This window comes from Portunus trituberculatus, chromosome 32 (genome assembly GCF_017591435.1).
Source record: "Portunus trituberculatus isolate SZX2019 chromosome 32, ASM1759143v1, whole genome shotgun sequence".
NCBI classification, from domain to species: domain Eukaryota; kingdom Metazoa; phylum Arthropoda; class Malacostraca; order Decapoda; family Portunidae; genus Portunus; species Portunus trituberculatus.
In genome coordinates, this window is record NC_059286.1 from 11,726,140 (window position 1) to 11,751,692 (window position 25,553).

General features: G+C 39.3%; 1 protein-coding gene and 1 long non-coding RNA gene across 7 annotated transcripts in view; one reads left to right on the forward strand and one right to left on the reverse strand.

The window, feature by feature from the left end:
- LOC123512051 (ceramide glucosyltransferase-like) overlaps positions 1–18,908 on the forward strand; it is a 37,573-nt gene extending 18,665 nt beyond the window's left edge. For all 6 annotated transcript variants that reach the window (XM_045268221.1, XM_045268220.1, XM_045268219.1 and 3 more), the window contains 6 exons: positions 6,838–6,940; positions 7,545–7,759; positions 11,830–11,959; positions 13,685–13,835; positions 15,155–15,344; positions 15,540–18,908. In XM_045268221.1, coding sequence (XP_045124156.1) covers positions 6,838–6,940; positions 7,545–7,759; positions 11,830–11,959; positions 13,685–13,835; positions 15,155–15,344; positions 15,540–15,719 — 969 coding nt within the window. In that variant the 3' untranslated portion in view covers positions 15,720–18,908. The remainder of the gene's footprint in view (positions 1–6,837; positions 6,941–7,544; positions 7,760–11,829; positions 11,960–13,684; positions 13,836–15,154; positions 15,345–15,539) is intronic.
- Positions 18,909–19,183: 275 nt separating this feature from the next.
- On the reverse strand, positions 19,184–20,799 carry LOC123512054. Its single transcript, XR_006677018.1, has 2 exons — positions 20,568–20,799; positions 19,184–19,685 (listed from the first exon to the last, which is right to left on the reverse strand). It is a non-coding gene; the product is annotated as an uncharacterized LOC123512054 (long non-coding RNA).
- Positions 20,800–25,553: the final 4,754 nt, after the last annotated feature.

Below are 25,553 nucleotides of genomic sequence, written 5' to 3' on the forward strand. Positions count from 1 at the left end.
CTTCATCGGGTTTTTAGTCATTTATTTCGATTTTTATTGTGTTTTTCATTCCTTTCCAAGTCCCCAATCCTTCTTTTCTCATCTTTTTTACACCTATTATTCATTTATAGTACTTTTTTCGTTCTTTCCATCTCAATCTTTTTTTTTCAATTTTTTTTTTTACTTTTGTTGAGTCTTTTCATTTATTATAAAGCTTTTCTAATCCTTTTTGAGTCCCAATCCTTTTTTTTTTCTCAGTACGCTGTTTATTTCCTTTATTTAGCATTTTTCAATCTTTTCATTACCAGATCCTATTTTTTTCTTCAATTGTGTCTTTTCATTCATTTATAGTCCTTTTCTCCTCCTTTTTAGAGAGTCCTTTATTTTTTTCTCATTTTTATTGCGTCTTTTGTTCATTTATAGTATTTTGTCACCATTTCTCAGTATCCAATTTTTTTTAATCTTATTTATATTTTTATTTATCATTTGTATCCTTTTGTATTCTTTTTCTTTCCTTCTCTTTCTCATTTATTACTCTTTTTCTCTTTTTTTTCTTTCGTTACGCTTCATGTTTCTTTTTAGCATTATTTTATTTTTCTACCAAATCCTTTTTTTCTTTCTTTTTTCCTTTTCTCACTTTCATTACATCTTTTATTCATTTATAGTATTTTATCCTCCTTTCCCAGTATCCAATCCTTTTATATTTTTACTTATTGTTTTTTTTATTTCTATCCCTTTCTATTCCTTTTCCAGTGTTCAGTTTTTTTCTCTTTTCTCACTTATTACTTGTTTTTATCCTTTTCTCTCTCTCTTATGACGCTTCTTATATATTTCTAGCATTATTTAATCCTTTTCCAGTTTCAAATCCTCTTTTTTTTCTTATTTTTACTTCAGTTCTTTGATTCATCTATAGACTCTTTCCCTTTACGAGTGTCTGATCCTATTCTTCTCACCTTTATTACTTATTTTATTCATATATAGTATTTTATCCTCCTTTCCCAGTATCTAATCTTTTTTCTTTGGTTTTTACTTCAGTTTTTCTATCATTTCTATCCTTTTGTATTCCCTATCGAGTGCCCAATCCTTCTTTTTCTCTTATTACTCTTTTTATCCTGTTTTTCTCACTTATTACGTGTCTTATTATTATTATTTATTTATTTTTAGCAATTTCAACCTTTTTCAGAACCAAATCTTTTTATTTTTACCTCATTTTTTTTCATTCATTTATAGACCTTTATTTTTTTTCTTTACGAGTGTCTGATCCTTTTTTCTCACTTTTATTACGCGTTTTGATTCATTTATAGCCTCTTTACACCCCTCCCCTTTTTTTTTTTTTTTTTTTTATCTCTACTGGTACTTTCATTTATAATCCTTATTTTTAAGTAAGCTTACATAATATCTGTTTAGTTTTTATTTATTTATTCATTTATTTATTTATTTTGTTAGGAGGTTTATTTAGGTTAGGTTAGGTTAGGGTTGGTTAGAAGTGGTGGTGGTGGTGGTGGTGGTTGTGGTAGTAGTAGTAGTAGTTGTTGTTGTTGTAGTAAAAGGTGGTGGTGGTAGTAGTAGGGGTGGGGTGGTGATACTAGTAGTAATAGGGGTGGTGGTAGTAGTAGTAGTAGTAGTAGTAGTGTAGTAGTAGTGATGGTGGTGGTGGTCTTTTTCTCAGTAAAGGTCATCTTTTTCGTGAGTTTCTGACCTTCTCCTTCTCCTCCTCCTCCTCCTCCTCCTCCTCCTCCTCCTCCTCCTCCTCCTTCCATTACAGGAAAATATTAGATGGATGTTATGTTGCCTTTTCTCCTCCTCTTCTTTAAAATCCTCCTCCTCCTCCTCCTCCTCCTCCTCCTCCTCCTCCTCCTCCTCCTCCTCCTCCTCCTCCTTTAAGCCAAGGTTACGAGGTTACGATGTGTGTGTGTGTGTGTGTGTGTGTGTGAGAGAGAGAGAGAGAGAGAGAGAGAGAGAGAGAGAGAGAGAGAGTCACGTTCATAGGCTTACGTATGCACTAAGAGAGAGAGGCAGACAAGTAGACAGACAGACACAGACAGAAAGACAGACAGACAGAGACAGAGAGAGGCAGACAAATAGACAGACAGACAGAGAGACCGACAGACAGACAGACAGACAGCGAAGAACTACTGAACTTCTTTTTAACAGACAGACAGACGCCAAGCGAAGATTCAGGGTCACGTGATAAATGGAGGAAGAAGAAGAGGAGGAGGAGGAGGAGGGAGGGAGGGAGGGAGGGGTGGAGTTATGGAAGATATGGAAAAGAGGTTTAAAAGGAAGTGTATCTCTCTCTCTCTCTCTCTCTCTCTCTCTCTCTCTCTCTCTCTCTCTCTCTGAGTAAGAAAAATATGATTACCTACTTCGGTTTATTCATGAGAGAGAGAGAGAGAGAGAGAGAGAGAGAGAGAGAGAGAGAGAGAGTGGCGCCAGGATGGAGGAAAGGAGGGAAGCTGGCGCCAAACTGTACAGAGCGAGAGAGGGGAGAGGGAACATGTTAAACCTACTTCTCTCTCTCTCTCTCTCTCTCTCTCTCTCTCTCTCTCTCTCTCTCTCTCTCTCTCAAGGATACGTACCCAATCCTTCGGTCTTTAATTATGTCCTTTGAGAGAGAGAGAGAGAGAGAGAGTGAACCGATGAAAGGAGTCTCTCTCTCTCTCTCTCTCTCTCTCTCTCTCTCTCTCTCTCTCTCTCTCTCTCTCTCTCTCTCTCTCTCTCTCTCTCTCTGACCTTGACTGTGCACGTGAGTCTGGTGTGTGTGTGTGTGTGTGTGTGTGTGTGTGTGTGTGTGTGTGTGTGTCTCTCTCTCTCTCTCTCTCTCTCTCTCTCTCTCTCTCTCTCTCTCTCTCTCTCTCTCTCTCATCGTTATTATTTCATTTATTTTCTTTATTTTCCTTCTTTATATTTATTATCTTAGTTTGTTCCAGTTTTGTTATTTTCTTTTTCTTTCTTTCTTTTCTTTCTATTTATCTTTCTTTCTTTCTTTCCGTATCTTTGTCTCTTCTGATTCCTTGATGTAGGTTAAGTAAAGATTACAAGGTCAGTAAAAGTAGTAGTAGTAGTAGTAGTAGTGGTGGTGGTGGTGGTGATTTTAGTGGTGGTAGTAGTAGTAGTAGTAGTAGTAGTAGTAGTGGTGGTGGTGGTGGTAATAAGTAGTAGTAGTAGTAGTAGTAGTAGTAGTAGTAGTAGTGGTGGTGGTGGTGGTGGTGGTGGTGGTGGTGGTGATTATAGTGGTGGTAGTAGTAGTAGTAGTAGTAGTAGTAGTAGTAGTAGTGGTGGTGGTGGTGGTGGTGATTATAGTGGTGGTAGTAGTAGTAGTAGGTAGCAGTAGTAGTAGTAGTAGTGGTGGTGGTGGTGGTGATAATAGTGGTGGTGGTGGTGGTAATAATAAATAGTAGTAGTAGTAGTAATAGTAGTAATAGTGGTGATGGTAATAGTGGTAGTGGTAGTAGTAGTAGTAGTAGTAGTAGTTGTAAAAATGATGACTAAATATGGCAGAGAGAGAGAGAGAGAGAGAGAGAGAGAGAGAGAGAGAGAGATAGCGCCACGATAAGTAAAACACATGCATGAATAAGTGAGCGAAGAACAAGGAAGAGGGAGAGAAAGAGAGAATAAGAGAGAAAAAGAATGAAACTGAACGAACCTTTAAAAACTTGTTCAGTCCAGTTTTTTCATATGCTTGTATTTTTATCACGTAGTGAGAGAGAGAGAGAGAGAGAGAGAGAGAGAGAGAGAGAGAGAGAGAATGATCCTTTCTAGCTGTTAAAGAAATCTAGTGTAAACAAACTAAACTCCATAAAACGGTAATGAGAGAGAGAGAGAGAGAGAGAGAGAGAGAGAGAGAGAGAGAGAGAGAGAGAGAGAGAGAGAGATCCTTTCTAGAGAAATCTAGTGTAAACAAACTAAACTCCATAAAACGGTAATGAGAGAGAGAGAGAGAGAGAGAGAGAGAGAGAGAGAGAGAGAGAGAGAGGGTGGGGTTTAGTCATTCACTCATCATTCGGTTCAAGGTTTTGCGGGACGATTAAAAATAGAACAGGTTTTATCGTGGGTTTATTACTAATAGGTGTGTGAGAGACTCGAGAGAAGAGAAGTAAAGTATTGGATTCCTTAGTGATGCTCTTTTTGTTTACTGAAGCAAGAAAATAATGTAGTTAAGGAGTTGAATGCTGTTTTAGTGATGTTTTTTTGTGTACTGACGGAGGTTGAAGGACTTGGAACCTCTTTACTGAAGTTCTTTTGTTTATTGAGGCAAGGAAGTGAAGAATTTAAAGACTAATAATGTTTTGTAGTGTTTCTTTGTTTAATGAGGCAAGAAAATATTGTGTTTAAAGACTTGGAATCTCTTTACTTATATTCTTTTGTTTATTAAAGTAAAGGAATAAGGGATTTAAAGACTTAGAACCTGTTTTGTGATGCTTTGATAACTGAGGGAAGGAAATATTGGTTTTAAGGACTTGGAATCTCTTTACTTGTGTTCTTTTGTTTATTAACATAAAGGAATAAGGGATTTAAAGACTTAGAACCTGTTTTGTGATGTTTTGCTTACAGAGGCAAGTCAATATTGTGTTTAAAGGCATGGAATCTCTTTATTGATGTTCTTTTGTTTATCGAGGCAAGGAAATAGTGTTTTTGAAGACTTGGAAGCTACTTAGTGATGTTCTTTTGTTTACTTAGGCAAGAAAATTAAAGGGTTTAATTTAGAGACGTGAGAAAATGATGGTGTTGAGTTTTGATGGTCTTTTGTTTTGTTCTTTTGTTTACTTAGGCAAGAAAGTAAAAGGATTTGATTTAGAGACGTGAGAAAATGATGGTGTTGGGTTTGGATGCTCTTTTGTTTCTTTAGTATTGTTTTTTTGTTTTTATTCTTTTCATTATTATCGTTGTTATTATGTACTGTTACTTTATTGTTTTGTATGTTCGCGCTCTTCTTCTTCTTCTTCTTCTTCTTCTTCTTCTTCTTCTTCTTCTTCTTAGTCACTATCAGTATTATCATTTAAGTTTTAAATCACTTTTAGGTCAAGTGCGCAAATTAAACAATTGCGTCTCTCTCTCTCTCTCTCTCTCTCTCTCTCTCTCTCTCTCTCTCTCTCTCTCTCTCTCTCTCTCTCTCTCTCTCTCTCTCGTTTTTTTTTTATTGTATCCATTCCTTTTTACACATTCTCCCCTCCTCCTCTTCCTCAATCACTGTCTTCCTCTTCCTCCTCCTCTTCACCAACCTACTTCTGTTACTTAAGATTAGTTTGGCTTATCTCAAACAGCTTCCTCGCGGACAACAGGTCAGATACCGTTTTGTTCTTCCTTTGTGTTCCTTTACTTCTCTCGTGTTTCCCTTTGCTTGTCTCGTAATGGTTTTGAAGCTTGTTTTATTTTTTTTCATTATTTTCTATTTATGTTTCGATTTTTCTTTCATTCATTGTCTCTTAATTAGCTTTTCTTCTTCTTCTTCTTCTTCTTCTTCTTCTTCTTCTTCTTCTTCTTCTTCTTCTTCTTCTTCTTCTTCTTCTTCTTCTTCCTCCTCCTCCTCCTCCTCCTCCTCCTCCTCCTCCTCCTCCTCCTCCTCCTCCTCCTCCTCCTCCCTCACTTGCTTCTCATTCCTCCTACTTAAACCTATTCTTTATCCTCTTCCCTACCATACCTAACCCACTTTTCTCCTCCTCCTCCTCCTCCTCCTCCTCCTCCTCCTTCAGTGCTTCACACATCTCTTGTTTCGGTGCATTCCTTTCCTCCCCTTTCTTCCTTCTCTCCCCTACCATACCTAAACCCACTTTTTCTCCTCCTCCTCCTCCTCCTCCTCCTCCTCCTCCTCCTCCTCCTCCTCCTCCTTCAATCCCTTATACATCTCTTGTTTCTGTGCATTCCTTTCCTCTCCTTTCTTCCTCCTCTTCATTTCTCTCCCCTCTTTCTCCCATTCTTCCTCTTTCTCCTCCGTACCACATGATTTTATCTTTCCTTTCCTCTTCCTCCACAATATTGCAGTAGTTTTATCTTCTTCTCTCTTTCTTTTTCTCTTTTCTTCCAAATACATCATAGTTTCTCTCTCTCTCTCTCTCTCTCTCTCTCTCTCTCTCTCTCTCTCTCTCTCTCTCTCTCTCTCTCTCTCTCTCTTTTCTTCATCCTCTTATTTTGTAATGGCTTACTTTTCTCTATTTTCTTCTTCTTTTGTTCCTCTGCTAATGCCTTTTGATCTTGTATCTCTTCTCTTTTATAATGTTTCACCACTCTCTCTCTCTCTCTCTCTCTCTCTCTCTCTCTCTCTCTCTCTCTCATTTGCTATCTTCACAATTCTGATGACCACATAAGTTTCTGAAGCTGTATGAAATCACCAAATAGCAGGTAGAATGAATATGGAAATGCATCATGACACTGAATGAGTTTAGGTTGTTGCGCATGCCGTGTCTCCATTGTTTAGAGTGCCATCAACGAGGGAGACAGACCGAACGAACAGTCTCGCAGTCCCTGTCTTAACTTTTCAAGCGCTTAATGGCACCACTGTTAGAGCTCGCCTTGACACCTTCCCGTACCAGGCAGCGTCCTCGTGGCACCTTCGTGACCCATCACTACAATATACAGCTAAGTTAGGCTGAGGTTAGGGAAGGGTTTCACTGCTTCACCTTCGTCTAAGCTCCGAGTGGCAGCCATTAGCCAGTAGCCACCTTGAGTTGTTTACCAGTATTCAGTAGCACCATTTTCTTTTCCATTTTCTTATCTTTTCTTGCCTTTTTTTTTATTTATTTGTTGTTCTTTCCATTCTCAAATTGTGACACCAGTATTTCTTTCATCTTTCGTCTCTTTTTTTTTCTCTCTCTTCTGTTCCTTCGTTAATGTCTAAGCGGTGTGTGTGTTCCCTTGCAGTACGAGCTTCTGTTCTGCATCCAGGAGGAGGGCGACCCAAGCATCATGGTGGTGCAGCAGCTGATGAAGAAGCACCCACACGTTGATGCCTCCTTCTTCATTGGTAGGTAACACACACACACACACACACACACACACACACACACACACATATACATACACACACACACACACACCAACCCAACCCAACCCAACCCAACCCAGCCCAGCCCAGCCCAACCCAACCCAACCCAACCTAACCTAACCTAACCTAACCTACCCAACCCAACCCAACCCAACCCAACCCAACCCAACCTAACCTAACTGAACTGACACAAAACTAATGTAACCTAACAACTGACAAACCTAAGCTAATCAAACCACACACACACACACACACACACACACACACACACACACACACACACACACACACACACACACACACACACACACACCTCTATGAAATTCTTTGTTTACTTTTTTTTTTTTAGCAAATTCACTCACCTGTAAGTTTTTTTTTCTCTCTCTCTCTCTCTCTCTCTCTCTCTCTCTCTCTCTCTCTCTCTCTCTCTCTCTCTCTCTCTCTCTCTCTCCAGTAAATTCACTCACTTGTAAGAGAGAGAAAGACACAAACATACATACATCACACACATAGAGAGACAGACAGACTAACAGATATCCCTTTAACTCACCCTACCCTAACCTAACCTAACCTAACCCAACAGGAGGCAAGGAAGTCGGCGTGAACCCCAAGATCAACAACATGCAGCCGGGGTACATGGCAGCCAAACATGAGCTCCTGCTGGTGTCCGACTCCGGGGTGATGATGAAGGAAGACACCCTCAGCGACATGGTGACTCACATGACTCCTGACGTGGGCATAGTTCACCAAATGCCCTTCTGTTGTGACCGGAAAGGCTGGCCTGCTATTCTGGAGAAGGTATGTATGTGTGTTTGTCTTGGATTGATGTGTGTTTGTCTTTGGTGTATGTGTGTGTGTGTGTGTGTGTGTGTGTGAGGGAGAGAAAGAGGCAATGGTTTTTATTAGGGTTTATTTGGGTTAGATTTGGTTAATGTGTGTGTGTGTGTGTGTGTGTGTGTGTGAGACTTTTCATTAAGTTAGAAAAGAGACAAGCAGACAGAGATAAAGAGAAAGAAATGGAATGAATGACAAAATAAGAATGAAAAACTAAAAACAACAACATACAGGCAAGGAAGAATGAAATATGAATGAAAAGAATGAAAACAACAGAAAGGGAAGGAAAAAAACAAAATAAGAATGAAAAGAATAAAAACAAAACAAAAAGAGATGGAAGGACTAAATAAATATGAAAAAAAATAAAAACAACAAAAGAAAGGGAGGGAAAGATGAAATAAGAATCAAAAGAATAAAAACAACAATTTGAACCCACCACCACCACCACCACAAAAGCCAGTCAGTCCATCATCCTCCCATTGAGACAAGTGTAGTCCCTCCTCTCTCTCACAGCTCATGAATCCTGCCAGTCACTTTGCATTATATTATACAGCAGCGTCACCCCGGCTGGCTGAATGACTGGATCTCAGGTGTCACACGGGAGAGGAATGCTTATGTCAAGTTGGCTAGAAGGAAAGAGAGTTTATGAAATGGTTCTGATGGATGTAAAGAAGAGTAAAGAGGAGTGTTAATGGTTACTTGGTTAGAAGGAGAAGGAAAGAAAGAGAGAGTTTATGAAATGGTTGTGATGGATATAAAACAAAAATGAATTAGAGTGTTAATGCTTATTTGGTTAGAAGGGAAAAGATTTAAGAAAGTTTATTTAATGGTTGCTATGGAAGTTAGAGAAAAATAAAGTTGATTAGAAGCAAAAATAAGAGTTTATGAAATTGTGATGGATATAAAGAAAAGAAAGATTTAAGAGGTGTGTTAATGCTTAGATGGTTAGAAGAAAAGTGAAGTTTATGTAATTGTAGGAGTGGAAGTTAGGGGAAAATAAAATGGGTTAGAAGGGAAAATAAGAAAGAAAAAGAGTTTATGAAATATTTGCTGTGGGAGTCATGGTATAGATTCAAAATATGAATAAGAAGAATGTTAATTGGTTATAAGAAAAAGAGAGTGTGATTGTAGCAGTGGAAGTTGGAAGAATGTTAAATTAATTGAAGGAAAATAAGGAAGTGTTTATGAAATGGTTGTTGTGGAAGGCAGTGTATATATATATATATATATATATATATATATATATATATATATATATATATATATATATATATATATATATATATATATATATATATATATATATATATATATATATATATATATATATATATATATATATATAAGAATAAGAATAATGTTAGTTGGTTAGAAGAAAAAGAAAGAGGGTGTGATTGTAGCAGTGGAAGTTGGAGGAATGTTATTTGATCAGAGTGGGAAATAAGAAAGAAAGGAGTTTATATAATGATTGTGATGAAAATTAGATGAATGTTAGTTGATCTGAGTGGAAAGAGAGAGAGAGAGAGAGAGAGAGAGTTTATGCAATGGTTGTGATGAAAATTGTTGTATAGATAGAGACTAGTAGAAAATATAAGAGGAATGTTAAGTTTATCAAAGTAAGAAAGAAGAGTTTATGAAATGGTTGTGGTGAAAATCATAGTATGGGTGAAATAAACAAAACATAAAAAGTGTGTTTATATATAGATGAAATTATAGTGAAGATGAAGTAATAAGGGATTCAAAAGATTGCAGTGAGGAAATTAGAGTATTGATAGAATAAAATAAGGATTAGGAAAGAAAGAGGTGTGTATGTCGCAATGAAAAAAGAGAGAAAAAGAAAAAGTGGGTGTAAAGATAAGTAAGTGGAATGAAAATTGAGGTGAAGTTTGGATGTAAAATGGAGAAGAAAAGTAATAAGAAAAATATGTAAAAGACTGCAAGGAAAAAACAATACCTTAATAAGAAAAACAAAAAAATATTAGTAAAGAATTTAAGGAAAAAAAAATTGAAGTTATATAAAGATACACAAAGACCGTGGCTTCAAAGAGACATACACCAAATAATAATGATAATAATAATAAAAACTACATAAAGATATTAATGAAGAACTAAAGATACAAACTAAACACCATAAAAAAGAGAAAGAAAGAAAAAAATTGCAGAAAGAATGACTAAGAGAAAAAGAAGATTTAAGAATAGACCATTGGCATTTGCCTTTTTTATAGACTACAAACCTGTATTTATGTAAGATGGCAGAACAGCTTATATAATTTTCAGTCTGTGGTGGAAGAATTTACATAAACATAGTGCAGGAGAGACTGAAGCCAGACAGACAGACAGACAGGTTAAGTAAGAGTTGAATGAGCTGAGAGGGAGAGGAGAGAAGGATGGAGGGAGAGAGGGAAAAGAGAATAGAATGAGCTGAGAGGGAGAGGAGAGGAGAAGGATGGAGGGAGAGAGGAAAAGAGAATAGGAGAGAGAGAGAAAAAAAAAAGTATGAACGATTATACAACATATGGTAATGAGATTGGACTTATTTGGAGAGTAAATTAAATGGAAGAGGAAGAGGAGGAGAAGAAAAAGAAGGTCATTTGGTATGTGGAGGAAAAAAGAGAGGAGACATTGAATAAATTAAGGAAGTGAGAGGGAGGTGAAGTTAAGTAGAGAAAAAGGGGAAGGAAGAGGAGGAGAGAAAGGAAGAGTTCGGAGTTTACAGGAAGTCAGGTTAGGTTGAATTAGAAAAGGCTACGTTAGGTTGGGCGAGGTGAGCTTACATTTACATTAGACGAGAATAGAGTAGAGGCAAGTTTGGTGAGATCAATTTAGGTTAGTGTATTTTAAGTTAAATTAGGTTTGGTGGACTTTTGATACTCGTAGATTAGAAAAAATACATTAGATTGAGTTGAGATGAGCTTAGAAAAGGTTAGGTGAGAAGAGGTAGATTTGTTATATAAGAAGAGGTTATATTGAATTAAGCAATACCAGGTTAGGGAATGTTAGGTTAGGTAAGATTGGGTTAGGTAAGTGACTTCATATTAGATTAAGAAAGGTTACGTTAGATTAAGTTGAACAAGATTAAGATAGGCTTCATTAGTTTAGGTTATGTTAGTTTACTTGAGATTAGAAGAAGTTGTATCAGAGTAAAGCAGTGTTAGGTTAGGTTAGGTTAGAGATGAGTTTATGTTAGATTAGAAAAACTTATATTGGGGTAAGCAAGATAAGGTTAGGAAAGGTTAAGTGTGTTTATGTTAGATAAAAAAAAAAGTTATATTAGATTAAGTGGGACAAGTTTAGGTTAGACTCCATTAAAAAAAAGTTACGTTAGATTAAGTGGAACAATATTAGGTTAGGTTAGGTCAGTTTACTTGAGATTAGGAGAGGTTATATTGGTGGAAGGGATATTAGCTTAGGTTAAATTAGGTAAGATCAGTTTACAAGTTATTAAAACCACTTTAGTACTGGGACGCATTTTTACCTTGATAATTGTGTATGATTAGACCATTTTATTGACATTAAGAAGAGTGTGGTGGTCACAAGATTAATGGCTATAGTCTTCACTATTGCAATCCCCCACATAAGTTTCCGAAGGTGTATCAAATCACCAAATAGTAAGCAGAGGGAATTTGAAAACACTTCCTGGTACTGAAGGGATTAAAAGAGGTTATATTGAAGTAAGTATGCTTTGGTTAAGGTTAGACTGCCTTAGGTTAGGTTAAGTCAGTTTACTTGAGATCAGAAGAGGTTGTATCAGAGTAAAGCAATGTTAGGTTAGGTTAAGTGAGATGAGTTTACATAAGATTAGAAGAGTAAGTATGATTTGGTTAAGGTTAGGCTACATCAGGTTAGGTTAGGTCAATTTACTTTAGAAGAGGTCAGATCCTGTAAAAGCAGTGTTAGGTTAGGTTAGGTGTCATGAGTTTATGTTAATTAGAAGAGGTTATAGTGGAGTAAGCAAGATTAAGTTAAGAAGGATTACATTAGGTTAGGTTACATGCTTCACCCAACACCTGTACTAAAGAAGCTTGTGGTTGCAGGTGTACTTTGGGACGGGGCATGCCAGGATGTACCTGTTCCTGGGCCTGCTGGATGCGCTGCGGCTCAGAGTCAACTGCTGCACCGGGATGTCCTGCCTCATGAGGAAGAAAGTGCTGGACGAGGCAGGAGGTGAGTGATGATAAATAGGAAAACAGAGAGAAATGAAAGAAACGGACAAAAATGGAGAAAACAATATAAGACTAATAAAAGGAAAAAATAACTGAGGGGAAAAAATAAAACAGTTTCTAAGATTGATAAAAAATTTGACAAACAAAAAAAGAAAAAGAAAAGTAGACTGAAAGAAAAAGTTAGTCTAAAAAAATAGGGAAAGAGAAACACACACACACACACACACACACACACACACACACACACACACACACACACACACACACACACACACACACACACACAGAACATCTTTTTTCTTTCCCTTTTCCTTTTTTTTTTTTTTTTTTTTACTTTTCGAGTATAATTTTTTCTAATCTTTCCTTTTCCATTCTTTTTTAGCTTTGTGTTTCTTTTCCAATTTTCTTGTATGTACCTTTTTTTCCAGTCTACTTTCCCTTTCTCTTTTTTTTTTTTATTTATTTATTTTTTTTTTTTGTCAATTGTAAAAACTGCATTATTTTTCCCCTCTGCTTTTTTTTTTTATATATATTAGTTTTGTCATTTTTATTTATTTATTTATTTATTTATTTTTGTGTGTGTATATGTATTTCTTTCATTTCTCTTCTCTTATTTGATTATTTCAATTATTTGCCTTCTCTTCTATTCCCTTTTCTCTTGACAAGTTACTATTTTTTTTTTTTTCTTTACTTTTTATTTGTTAGTCATCATTTCTCTCCTCTTTTTGTCTAATCATCTTTACCTCTCTCTCTCTCTCTCTCTCTCTCTCTCTCTCTCTCTCTCTCTCTCTCTCTCTCTCTCTCTCTCTCTCTCTCTCTCTCTCTCTCTCTCTCTCTCTCTCTCTCTCTCTCTCTCTCTCTTTGTCTTACATATCATGTCTCTCTATCTCTCTCTCTCTCTCCCTCCCTCCTATTGTCTTACATATCATGTGCTCTTTATTTTTCCTGTCTCCCTGCTGTCTTTATCCTGTTTTTCTCCCTCTCTTTTCTTTCTTTTTCTCTCTTATTGCATTTAACTTTTCTTTCTCTTTCTGTCTCTCTTACTCTCTCTCCTCTTTGTCACTCCTTTAGTTTAACCAATGTTCACCATTTCTCTCACCCTTGCTCTATAATTTCCTATGTATAACCTTCGCCTGTATGTAATTAATATTAGATGTAATTCCTCTTTACTCTACTTCTCTGCTTCCACCGACACTAGAAAGACCACTAGCATACTAACAGGTGTATCATGACAAGCTATCATGAATATCTAAAGGCATTGATCGTAGTGAGTTGCGGGAATTAATTGATACAAAGTTTCACCTTAAATGGGGAAATGAAGATGCTAAACAAAAATGATGATGATGATGATGGAAGTCAATAATTATGGGGGGAAAAAGTGTGACCGAATTCATCTTGTCTAATTGCAAATTGTAATTGTGATGCAGTGATTATTTGTAGGAGTAGAAAAGAAAATGTAGTGCCTGACAGAATTTATTTTATTAGCTAAGAGTAATTTGGTATGGTACATTGGAACTCCCTGCCTGCCTCTGTGTTTCCATCTTCCTGTGACATGAACTCATTTAAGAGGGAGAAAGTTTCAGGACATTTATTCCTTTGTTTTGGCTAACTCCCTATTACGCAGGGACTGGCATCTAAGTGGGACACCCCCCCCCCACCTTTTTTTTCTAGTTTTCCTCTAAAAAAAAAAAAAAAAAAAAAATACTAACAATTCTCTGGCCAACAGGTATCAGTGCCTTTGGGATTTACCTAGCTGAGGATTACTTCTTCGCCAAGTTTATCCAAGACCGAGGGTGGGGCATTCGCATCGCCTCCCAGCCCGCCTGGCAGAATTCAGGGACCTGTCGTGTGAAGACCTTCCTCTCGCGGTTGACCAGGTGAGCTGCTGGCCAGGTGTTAGGGTGGTGGTTGCCAGGAGGTCATACGTTGGTGGTTGTCTGGTTTTGAGGGATTGTTTGGTTTTAAGGTCTGTTCTGGGGATGTTTGTTTCATTGTTTTGGTGTTTCTCGTGTGTGGTTTCTCTTATTTTTAGTGTTCAGGTTATTAGTTTTTTTTTTTTTTTTTTTTTTTTTTTTTATAGTGTCAAAAGATGTTTATTTGATTCCTGGCTGTATAATCACACCTTTCCATCTCGTATCTCACATTCTTCACTTTCCTATTTATGTTCTGTCTCCTCTTTACAGCTTCACTTCAGTTGCTACCTCTTTTTTTTTTGTCTCCGGGAAGATTCAGAGTTTTATGCTCCAAGTATGTATGTTTGAAAAGAAACCATTAATAGCACACCTTATAACACCTGTAAGGTATTACCACTGCATTTTTGTCTCATTACTGCACCCCCTCTTGGTGTCTGGCCGGGCGCCAACACAGCACCTGGTCCCTCTGTACCGCCACCAGTGAGTGGTAAGCTGGCCGGTGCTGTGCTAAATTGAAGCCACACTGTGTTGCCTTTGCTCACCACCCTTAATTAGCAGTGGTTATATCCTGTTAAATACCAATGCTCTTTCCCCAAAAAAAAGGAGGGTAGCCAACATAATTTTCACAATTACACCACTCTTTGCCTCTTGGCCACTATTGGAGAGAAGAAAGTACTCTTGCTTGATATATAGTTAAAAAAATATTGGTTTGTATTTGGTTATGTAAGTTAAGGATCTTTGGTCATGTAAATAACTGATATAGAATTAGTACAGAAGACAAATGAGGGGTCAAGTTGCAGTAAGTTGGTTTGGTTATATGAAAGAAAAGCAGAAAAATGCAGATGTACTTTACATGAACATGGTGATTGGGGAGCATGTAGCCACAAAATGTAGAGTGAGTGAGTGAGACACAGGAGTGAGAGGATTAGAGTGTGCAGGAAGAGAATACAATGACAGGAATGAAGCGAGGTACTTATGTTGTGGTGTCTTTATTTGCATGACACAAGAACAGGCATCAGATGGAGATGAAAGATATGTAGACTGATTGATCTCCTTTATGTATCCTTTAAAGAATGGAGTTTGTTGTACCAGATTAAGACGTGTTAGGAGGCCAGAGTTGCACAACGGTACAAATTAACTGCAATGGGTAAAGGTGAATCAGAGTTACATCAGATGAATAGAGTTTGGAGGTCAACTCTAAGGTAATCAGATTAACAGCTGATGATGAAGGTAGAGGAGTTAATGTTTGAGGCCCCCCATCACACACTGCTTCCTGTTGACAGGTGGTGCAAGCTGCGCGTGGCCATGGTGCCACATACTATCCTGTTGGAACCCTTCAGTGAGTGCATGCTGCTGGGCCTGGTGGCCTCCTGGGCTGGCACTGTGCTGCTCAGGGCAGACTACCTCACCTTCTTCCTCTTTCACACCCTCACCTGGTCCCTGGCAGATTGGGTCATGCTCAACATTGTGCAAGTGAGTCAGTGTGAATGGTGAGCGTGTACAAGTGTGTATTTAGCTGCTTTTGCAGAACAACAACATTGTGTGTGTGTGTGTGCACCTGCTCTTGTAAATGTTTAAAAATAATGAAGAAAGGGCTGCCAAAGCAGAATATTCTCACACAAGTAAAAAATCTAAGAGAGAAACCTCAACCTTTTTCTCTTCCCCCAGAATGGCCCTCCACCCTTCACCAAGTTTGAGTTTGTGATCAGCTGGTTGTTCCGGGAGGTGAGCGCTCTCTTCATCTTCCTCCATGCCCTGTGGAACCCGGTCATCAGCTGGAGGGACAGTTCCTTTAAGCTGCGCTGGTTTGGGGTGGCTGAGCCCATCAACAGCCGGGTCATAGTGTGAGGCTCACTGGGTGTTCCCTGTGCTGCTGCTTGGCTTGCCACCGAGCTGGTGCTGCCCTCCGGTGCTGCCTCTTGGGAAGTGAAGGGATGGAGCCAGACAGCAGCAGGACACCTAGTGAAGTGGACTGTTCCTGCTCATCTGCTGCACTCCTGACACACACACACACACACACACACACACACACACACACACACACACACACACACACAGACACACACACACACACACACACACACACACACACACACACACACACACACACACACACACACACACACACACACAGCTTTCCTGGTCCATATTGTGACTGCAGCTGTGTTGCCTCTCGAGTCTTGAGCAGTGACATGCTCTCAGCGCTGTGGCAGGCCCAAGACAGTGCTTCGCTTCACAACACTTGCAAGACTCTGTGATGGAGACACACAGACAGTGGTGCCATGACAATGACTGACTCAGAGGCCTGTGTCATCCTCATGTTCTCTAGAGTGGTGCCTCAATGGCCCAGTGGAGTGCCACGGCAAGGCACCTCCTTTGTTTTCTTGTTACGTGTGGGGCGCCCCACTGCCGGGACGCAGCGCCCATCACCTGCATCGAGAAGATCTGCAATAATTACTTTGTTATTATTACATTACATGCAGAATTTCATTCTGTATGTGATTGTGGATATTACTCATAGCCGGACAATCATGGCCATGATTGTTGGAAAGCCTTGCTCGGTACTGTAGCAAGCATGTACGAGGCAGGCAGCAGTGCCCTTGTCAGGCAGGGAGGTGGCAAGGCTCCCTTAGGTGACACAACTACTTAGGCAAGGGCACCTTTGCTGCCACACACATTCCGTCCTCCTCACGGCCCAGCGTGAGGGTCGTCGGAGCCGCTGCTGCCGCACTCAGGACACTGCTGCAGGAAGTGGTGCCCTCCAAGATGACTTTATTTTCCTGTAGGTCGGAGCCTGTGGCACCGTCATGCCCGTCTGTGTGTGGGAGACTCGTGTGTGTGGCCAACAAGGGAGGTGTGATGCATCAGGGAAAGAAATTATAAGTGAAAAAACAAAAGAAAAACAAAAACAAACTAACTGAAGAAACCACTTGAATGAGAGTGAACTTTGGGAAGTGAAAACTGCATTTACTGAGGAATACAAGTGGTAATGAGGCTGAATGTAAACAAGATTTTGCATCAAATTTTGGAAGTGATGTCTACTAATTAAGGAAGAGCTATGATTATCTGAGTGTGAAGTAAGGGCTTGAAGGTGGCTCGCTGCAGGATGCCACAGTAATGGTAGGCACAGCTCAATGGGAGGGGGGTGTGCATGGATGCGTGTGGTGTATGCTTGTTTGTGTGCATGTGTCTGAGCATGTGAGCGTGTGTGAGGGGAGGTGGCACAAAACCGAACTTCATGCATTCAACTTTACTCTACATGCAGCTAATTCTTATTCCTGATGTGAAGAACCACTGAGTCTTGGAGCTTAAGGGGAAAGTCTGGCAGAAATGAGGCTTTGATGCCAATGAGTAACACAGACTTCCCTTCTGCCCTGAGTGAGTGAGTGAGTGAGTGCACGTGATGTTCTTTCCAGGACTGCTTCGCCATGACAAGAGCAAATCCATTTCTTGCTTCTACACCTGCACACCTTCTGCGTCTTGGCTATTTTATAGACCAACATTGATCTCTCACTGTCTCTCTTCCCTTCCTTGCCACCTCCTGTGCTGTGCTGAGTGAATCGCTTGAGTGCTGTGCCTTCCAAAAACATAGCATTCACTCTGCTGCATTTATTGTACCCACTGAACTGGGTAGCATGATCAGAAATACAGTCAGTTAGGTTAACTCCTATGAGTACTACCAAGGTCTTTGCTCAATTGGGTGTGTTGGTGTGTCAGTCAGTCAGTTGGTTAGTAGTTCTGGGCAGGTGGTTGAAAGCAGAATGTCAGAGGAACTTTTCTATGATGTGGTTTAATTATTTAAAAGTTGCACATTAGGCCATTCATTCTTTGATTTCCTATAGCTGCTTAAAACATCATGCAGTTGTTATTAGGTAAAGGTATTGTGTAAAAAATGCCGTTCTTGTCTGATTGGACATTTTGGGATGAAATTATGCAAAGGTTCTCTGGCCAGTCTGCCTGGATGTTGTTCAGAATGATGGGGACAGCCAGCCACCCTCCCCAACATTATTTCCAGTAAGCTTAGAGGAGGAAGGGAGAAACCTGCTGTCAGTCAGCTTGCCAAAGACCCAAGGCACAAAGAGGGGGGAGGTGGCTGGCCAGACCCTTGGCAGAAATGCACAGAACTGTTGTTACCTTACAAATGTATATATATTTTTTGGATTCATGAGAACTATTTAAATGTACAATGCATTTTTTTAGGTTAGCATGTGATTATGTCTGCATCGCCATCGTCACTTGTGTTGAGCCTTCCCACACTACACACCTTGCCACCTATTTGTCAAATTGAAGACTTGTTAAATCTCATTTAAAATGTACACTTCCCTTGGTTTCTGTCGTAACAGTGCCCAGAAAGCACAGTAATGGGATTCGTCACTGAGCATTGTTCCCTAGTGCCAAGACCAGCTAGTGCCAATGTAATGTCTTTCTGTAGGTCATGCAGAGAAAGATGGGATGATAGAGTGATCACATGTTTCCTCTGAAGTTTGGTCAGTTTAGTTTTAAGAATTGTGAAGGACTTCATCAAGTAATCAGAACAATGTTGAGAAGTGAAGTTGAATTACCCTTTACTTTCAGAAATTGCTGCCACCACTTCCACTACTACTCCACTTTCCTAAAGGCATGACTAGTATAGAGTATGGAAGGACTTCTTCACACATTGAGATAAAGAGAAGTAAAAGATCTAAGTGGAAGGTGGCAGTGGTGATTAGAAAGGTATCTATCTCCTAAGCTTCCCTTGACTTGTGCTCTGATTGCTACATTTAAGTCCTTCACATTCTCCTCTGGTCACTCACCATCATATACAGACACTCTTGTGTATGTTGCTGCGGACTTGTCACCGATACGACGAAACCTGGGAAGGTAAATTTTTTTCTGCTTGCTTTGGTTCGTTCCTATGTAAAATTCCTATGTATAAAAAAAAGTCGTCTGATATTGGTACCCAGTGGATGTTTGTTCCTCAGTGACACACGCCTTGTTGTTTGAGAGTCCAGTGGTGCATTACCTGGTTTGTGTTTGTCAATAAATGCTGATGAAGCACTAGTAGTATCCCCTGGGTGGGGCGGAGATTGCCCTCTCCCCTATTAAACGAGTAAGTATATAAAGGTCAGTACATTATATCCTTGTGTGGGGGATAACCTCGTGTTGAGGGACAAACACTGCCTTACCACCCTTTCACTCCACCTAATACCACACCACTTGCTACCCCTTTTACTTAATAAGAAGTCTTATAGGTCGTTACTAAAGTTACTACAGGCCTTCATTGCCTTTCAGTAACTTCGATCCATTTTACTAGGTCTGACCAAAATGCGTAGTAGAAAAATAAATAGGTTTTTTTTATTTGATACAGAAAATTTTACCTCAAACTCTCCGGAGAACAGCAGACACACACACTTCCACGGACACCAAAAACACTCCGAACACACTTCCACGGACGACGACAAAAAAAAAAAAAAAAAAGTTAGGAGTCCTTTGAACTCTTAGATACACAGCAGCTCATCACCGGCAACGGCAACCGAGTCTGACACACAAGATCACATGTAGCGGGGAATACCTCAAGGGAGTGCAGTAGGGAGGTCACCGGTGTCCTTCCTGGTGGCGGCAGCAGCAGAAAACTGATGGCGCAACAACTGTTGAAGAAATAGTTACCCTTAGTCCACACAAAATTACACACGTGATTGACATTTTACATAGCCCTGAACACAATAAGATACTCTTCCAACAAGAACAACGATGATCCGGAGTCCCACGGTGAAAGCGGTAGTGCTCGAGATGTGGGTGGTGGTGGTAACGACAGTGATGGTGACGGCGGCATCACTGCAATTAAAGAGCATCTTGTAGTGGAAGAGATACGGAATGATCACGTCCGTGTCAAATTTCCCAAAATTTGTAACATCCAACAAATAAACTGAACTACTGAATTACATAAACTATACCAATAATCACAGATTCGAAGCACGGGACCGAAGCACCAATTATGAGCAAGACACCAACGGCTTACACATAGGAGTCTGGACCACCGTCACCGCTCCTTCCATCAACGCTCTTTATTCAATCAGCCAATAAACTATTAAACGGCAGGAATGACGCTTCCAGCCATAGCTACATAATTCCTAAGTTAGTTAAACATCCGAAACAAATTCACAACGATCAATTAAGAGTAAGGAAACCAAGAAAATCGTAACCAGTGCACAGAATGGCCTAGTAGGAGTCATGTTAAAGAGGAAAATGGTGGGGAAGGAAAGCAAGAACAATAAAGTAGGAGGGTGAACACGGCCAGCTCAAAAGAATGAAGGAAATGTGACGAAAATTGAACACACGGCGCAAAAACCGATTGAGGCAAATGAAAAGCGAACGTGTAACAATATTGGGGTGAAAGCCAGATATGGGCTAATTAAGTACAAAAATAGGTAAAACACTAACGATAACCTCTTATAATAACTTTACCTTCAGTACAGACGCATTTTTCCGATTTTTTCTTAAGTATTAGACGATTTTTCTTTCCATAAGGACGAGTTTAAGGCGGACAAAATCCCTGGCTAATTCTATTTCCCGAAGATGTATAAAGCCTCCAGATAAGCAGAATGAGTATGAACACGCGTCATAGCATTGAAAGAATTAACTACCTTCAACCAGTTACCCATTATCATCACTTCCTATATCAACGCAAACCTACACACAAAGTATACTCACACTTACCTCACAAAGCACCCATAAGAACGAATCCATCAGCACAGAAGAGACGTAGAAGAGCAGACGGACAGAGCAGCAGCAGGATACTCCTTCCCTTTCGATGGCTACCAACGCACTGAGACCGGCAGTTAGGCAGCGCAGATGAAGCCCACGCCGAGTTGGTCACGTGATTCCTCCTCCCACCTCTCTCTACCTTCTCCCCTCTCTCGTCGTTACATTAGTTTCGTCTTACCATTTTCTTTCCATTCTATATCTCATTTGTATATTTTTGGTCATATATATACGTACTCAAGTGAATGCTACCAGTGATGAGACAAGTTAATGCAGGAATACATACGTCAGTTGGAAACACCCTGTAAAGTAATTGATGACTATCCGACAGCACTCGATCATTACCTGGTGACTAATGTGTCGCTGCCCAGGGATATGAACTTTTTTTCTTTATTTAAGAGGGAGAACTACCAAGGGCAAAAAAAATGAATAGTAGAAAAAATGAAAAAAAAATCCACTGGAATTGTAGTCTCCATAAATCGACTAAAACAGGCAATTAGGAGCACTCAACGATGTGTCTGTGAATCTTTACACTGATCGAGGTAGTCAATGAAACGTGTAGAGGAATGAATAACATTAACCCTAAATAATGCTGAATATTGCTCTAGCTGTTGGTTAAGATGATTAAATTACTACAGCCACTTTCTCGAGCACTTTATGTAGCGTCTTAAGCAACAGAGTCCTGTGATTTGTTTTTACTATTCTAATGGTAGTTTTAACATTATGCATGATCAAGTAATGAAATAAATTAAGTTAAAATCACGAGGACTCAATAACCTTTTTTTAAATAGTTTTGAGAGCAATAAACTTTTGGTTAATAGTGTTGTACTAAATACTCGTCCTGTACTTAATCTTATGACATGAACGCAGTAATAATTGCCCTAAATAGGAATAAGCAGGATAAGTGAACACAGTAATAATTGCCCTAGGTAGGCATGAATAAGCAGGATAAACAACTATTAACTCATCTAGAGGACTGCTGCCGCACCTTCTCCTCCTTGAATAGACGACCGGCTGGCAGCTTTCCCTGTGCACGAACAAACTAGTATGTACATTATTTTCCTTACTCCCTGAATCCTTATTGCATTCCTACCTATCTCTCTTTACTCATGCGGTCTATTAGTAACACTCAGACCACTGGGGAACAATACAACAAACATTAAGACCATTGCATCTAATGAAATAACGCGCGCACGCACACGCACAAAAAAAAAAAAAAAAAAAAAAAAACAATAATAAATAAACACTGCCATGGTTTTCTAGGTTACGAAAACAATTAGATATAAGTGACCGGTATAAAAATGTGACGCTTATTAAGTTGAGTAATTATGGAAGAAAATGGTCCACCAGTGAATATGACAATTAATTAACTAACTATATCAAATGACTAATGGAAGGAAGTGTAACGTGGTTTTCTCTTGGTTCACTGAAGAGGATCGAACCTGCTCCAGTTATAGCGTCGTTGGAATCACTCCACCACAGAACAAGAACAGGACTGCTCGCTCGTCAAACTTGTGTAGTACAATCATTATTTTTTTTCTAGTATGGTAATTTTAGCGCCACGGTAACTCTTTAACACAATAATAAATAACTTTAATACAGCGGCATACTATTCCTTATTTGCTTTAATTAATTGCCTTAAATAGGCTACTTTGAATACTTATCTTAACCAGTCATTTGTCATTTAAGGCCTAACTGGCTTAATAGGTAGAAACACATACACACAGACACACACGCACATACACACACGCCTGCCAATTTCTCTCACACAGGAATAATGGAAAGTGTATGAACTGCTCTTTATATTTAATATAATGATATATTTGTCAATTTATATATACATACTGAAGCTTTAAACCGTCCGTGGACCAGGGACTTTCAGAAGAGGGACAAACAATACAACTGACGAGCCCCACGCAAATAATAATAATAATAATAATAATAATAATAATAATAATAATAATAATAATAACTCAGTAGAGCAGGATATGAACTGAGCTGTGTGCTAGACCGATACAATACACACAGGGAAATATTTGTCACAACAACAATAATAACTTCGGCGGGTGTAGAACAAAAAAGAGAGAAAAAAAAAATATATAAAAATGAAAGAATGCACTGAACACGGGGCGCGAGTCTCGTGACGACTAACGAGTGAACAGCCGCGAGTCACTAATGGTCAACTCAACTAAGACGCGTGAACTCAAGATGACCTCAAACACGGAGAGCGATATGTGTTTGTGTTTGTCGTGGTAGCAGCAGCAGTAGTAGTAGTAGTAGTAGTAGTAGTAGTGGTAGTAGTAGTAGCAGCAGCAGTACTGTGATATCCTGAACATAAGACGTGGCTCAGCTAACCAAACCACAGCCAATCCAACCACTGATACAAAACACACACCGAGTCGCCGCCACGTGCCGTGACTGACGCACCTTTTGCTGGAATAACACTGAAAAAAGCACCAATACTTCTATAGGTGGTAACAAGTCAACCTACAAGTTCATTGATATATATGGGGAGCCTTGACGTGCCTCACACCACAACACTAACATAACATTTACAGTCCTGCCGACACGAGTAGCCTAGCGGTGGTGCAAACTGCCAAGGTCGCCACGTACGGTACGTGCCACCGCTGGCCAGCGCTAGGGTATACTGGTCTATTCCTAGTTAATGGAGGGTAGATATGATGACTGTATTTAGATTTTTTTAAAATACAATATATCTGTTCATATATTCATATAGCAATTCTTTCATATATATATATGTATTTATATAATAGGCACATACGAGGCCAAAGTACTGAAGGACATGCTATAAAATGACACTTTGTTGAATTCCCCACTCTCTCTCGAGGTAGGCTACAGATACAGCAGCACATGCTTATGTTGTAAATGACAACACTTCAAAATTCACAACAATTCAATGCCAAGAAACACAACATACTGTATAAGAAATGGACAGGATTAACCTTTCACAGCATCCTTAAGTACAGAGACCCGTCCCTCACGTGCCGGGCTGGGCCCGCCCCTCTCAGCTCTCTCCGTGTCCCGCACCGCCGCCAACAAGATTGAGAAGAATAACAGACAAGTACATTTAGTAATAAACTCTCATCTTGTTGCTGGTCTGGGTCTATACAGCTGTTAACACTAGAAAAATAACAGTTTTCACTGTACAGCAAAAATTTCAATGCTTACAAAACCAAGTGATGACAAGCACACGGCACACGGCACATGCCTCACACTATCATACAGGAATTTCGGTGCTCTCAAACACAAACCTTGCCCGATAAATTATATATATATATATATATATATATATATATATATATATATATATATATATATATATATATATATATATATATATATATATGACGTGCCTTATAATAAACAAATGAATAAGATTCATTATGCTAGCATGGACCAATAGAGGGGACTTAAGTAGATGCACACACTCTCTCTCTCTCTCTCTCTTTCTCTATCTCCTGACACACACACACACACACACACACACACACACACACACACACACACACACACACACACACACACACACACACACACACACACACACACACACATGCAGTCCTCTGCTGGCACCCCCCAAACCTTCCCTGCAGGCTGGAGTGTTGCGCCTTCACCTCCTCACGCTCGGCCTGCACCAGTGACCAGACACAGAGCTGAAGTTGATAACATGACACCATGACACAGGCAACAATGATGACATTTAGCAGTGACATAGTCAACCATGAACAATATTATTTCAGAGGAACATTGACATCTTATAGCCAAGAACTCTTTCCTTCCCTTAGTGAGGAGCAGCACAACACCACAACAAGACGTAACAACATGCTAAATTTGTCTCTTAAGGAAACACTTGGGGGTTGCTTGGCCAGGATCTCAACTCCACCAAACTGAAGTCACTCACACTCCACTTCTGGAGTTCGTGTTGTTAGCAGTATAACAACGAAAGTGAGAGAATAATATCGTTAAGATTATAAAAATCTCAATGTGCTTGAAATGGAAAAATGTGTTAACCAAAACTAAGGAGATTTATGAGCAACATTATGGAAAGTGTTTCTACATAAAAGGTACCACACGGAAGAAGAAAAGAAAAAAAAATACTAGTAACACATTCTGATAATGAATATGAACACGATACTTGTGTTGATTAATGTGTTCAAAAGATTGAAAAATCATTATTCACATATTAACAATAAACTTTGTACGTACATAAATACATGACAGATGAACAAAAGACAGACAATGTACAATTAAATGGTGGAGTGAGTGGGCCGCCGCCAAGCCTCCCCTGCCCCGCCCTGCCGCGCGTCACACGAGCCACTGCCGTCGGAGCCTTGCTCGTCCTTGCACAGTATTGGAGAATTTTTTCAGCAGGTATCAGATTTTTACACTCAGTACAGTATTAAGTGCTACATTATGGCTAAATTTAAAATATACTATACAATTATATATATAAAAAAAGGTTATCAAGCTTAGACAGCCATTGTTGTGGGTCGGTTTCTTTACAAATATGAAATGATCAAATAAGGTGAATATGAATGCAGGACATTGCCAAGCGCTGGTGGTGGACACGCCCGGCCACTTCTGCCCCTGCATGCCACTCGCCTTATTATGAGAATGTGACATAGATGCACAATAATAACCAGAGTCAACCCAACCAGTCCGCCTCACTCCCACTGCGCTCTACATTTGTCCTCACCCTCAACCTCTGCACTCCCGCAACACTGAAGCTTCACAAAATAGATTGAATTTAAATATAGTTCTGAAAACCAGAATATACGAACAAGACTTAAAAAAAAAAATTAGTACCTCCAATTTAATTTTTGTTCATTTGATTTACCAAGGTTGAATGGAATGAAGGAAAAAAAAAGTGTTGTACTATCTTTACCAGTGAGGAAGTGGTTTACTGGAAGTCTATCAGCT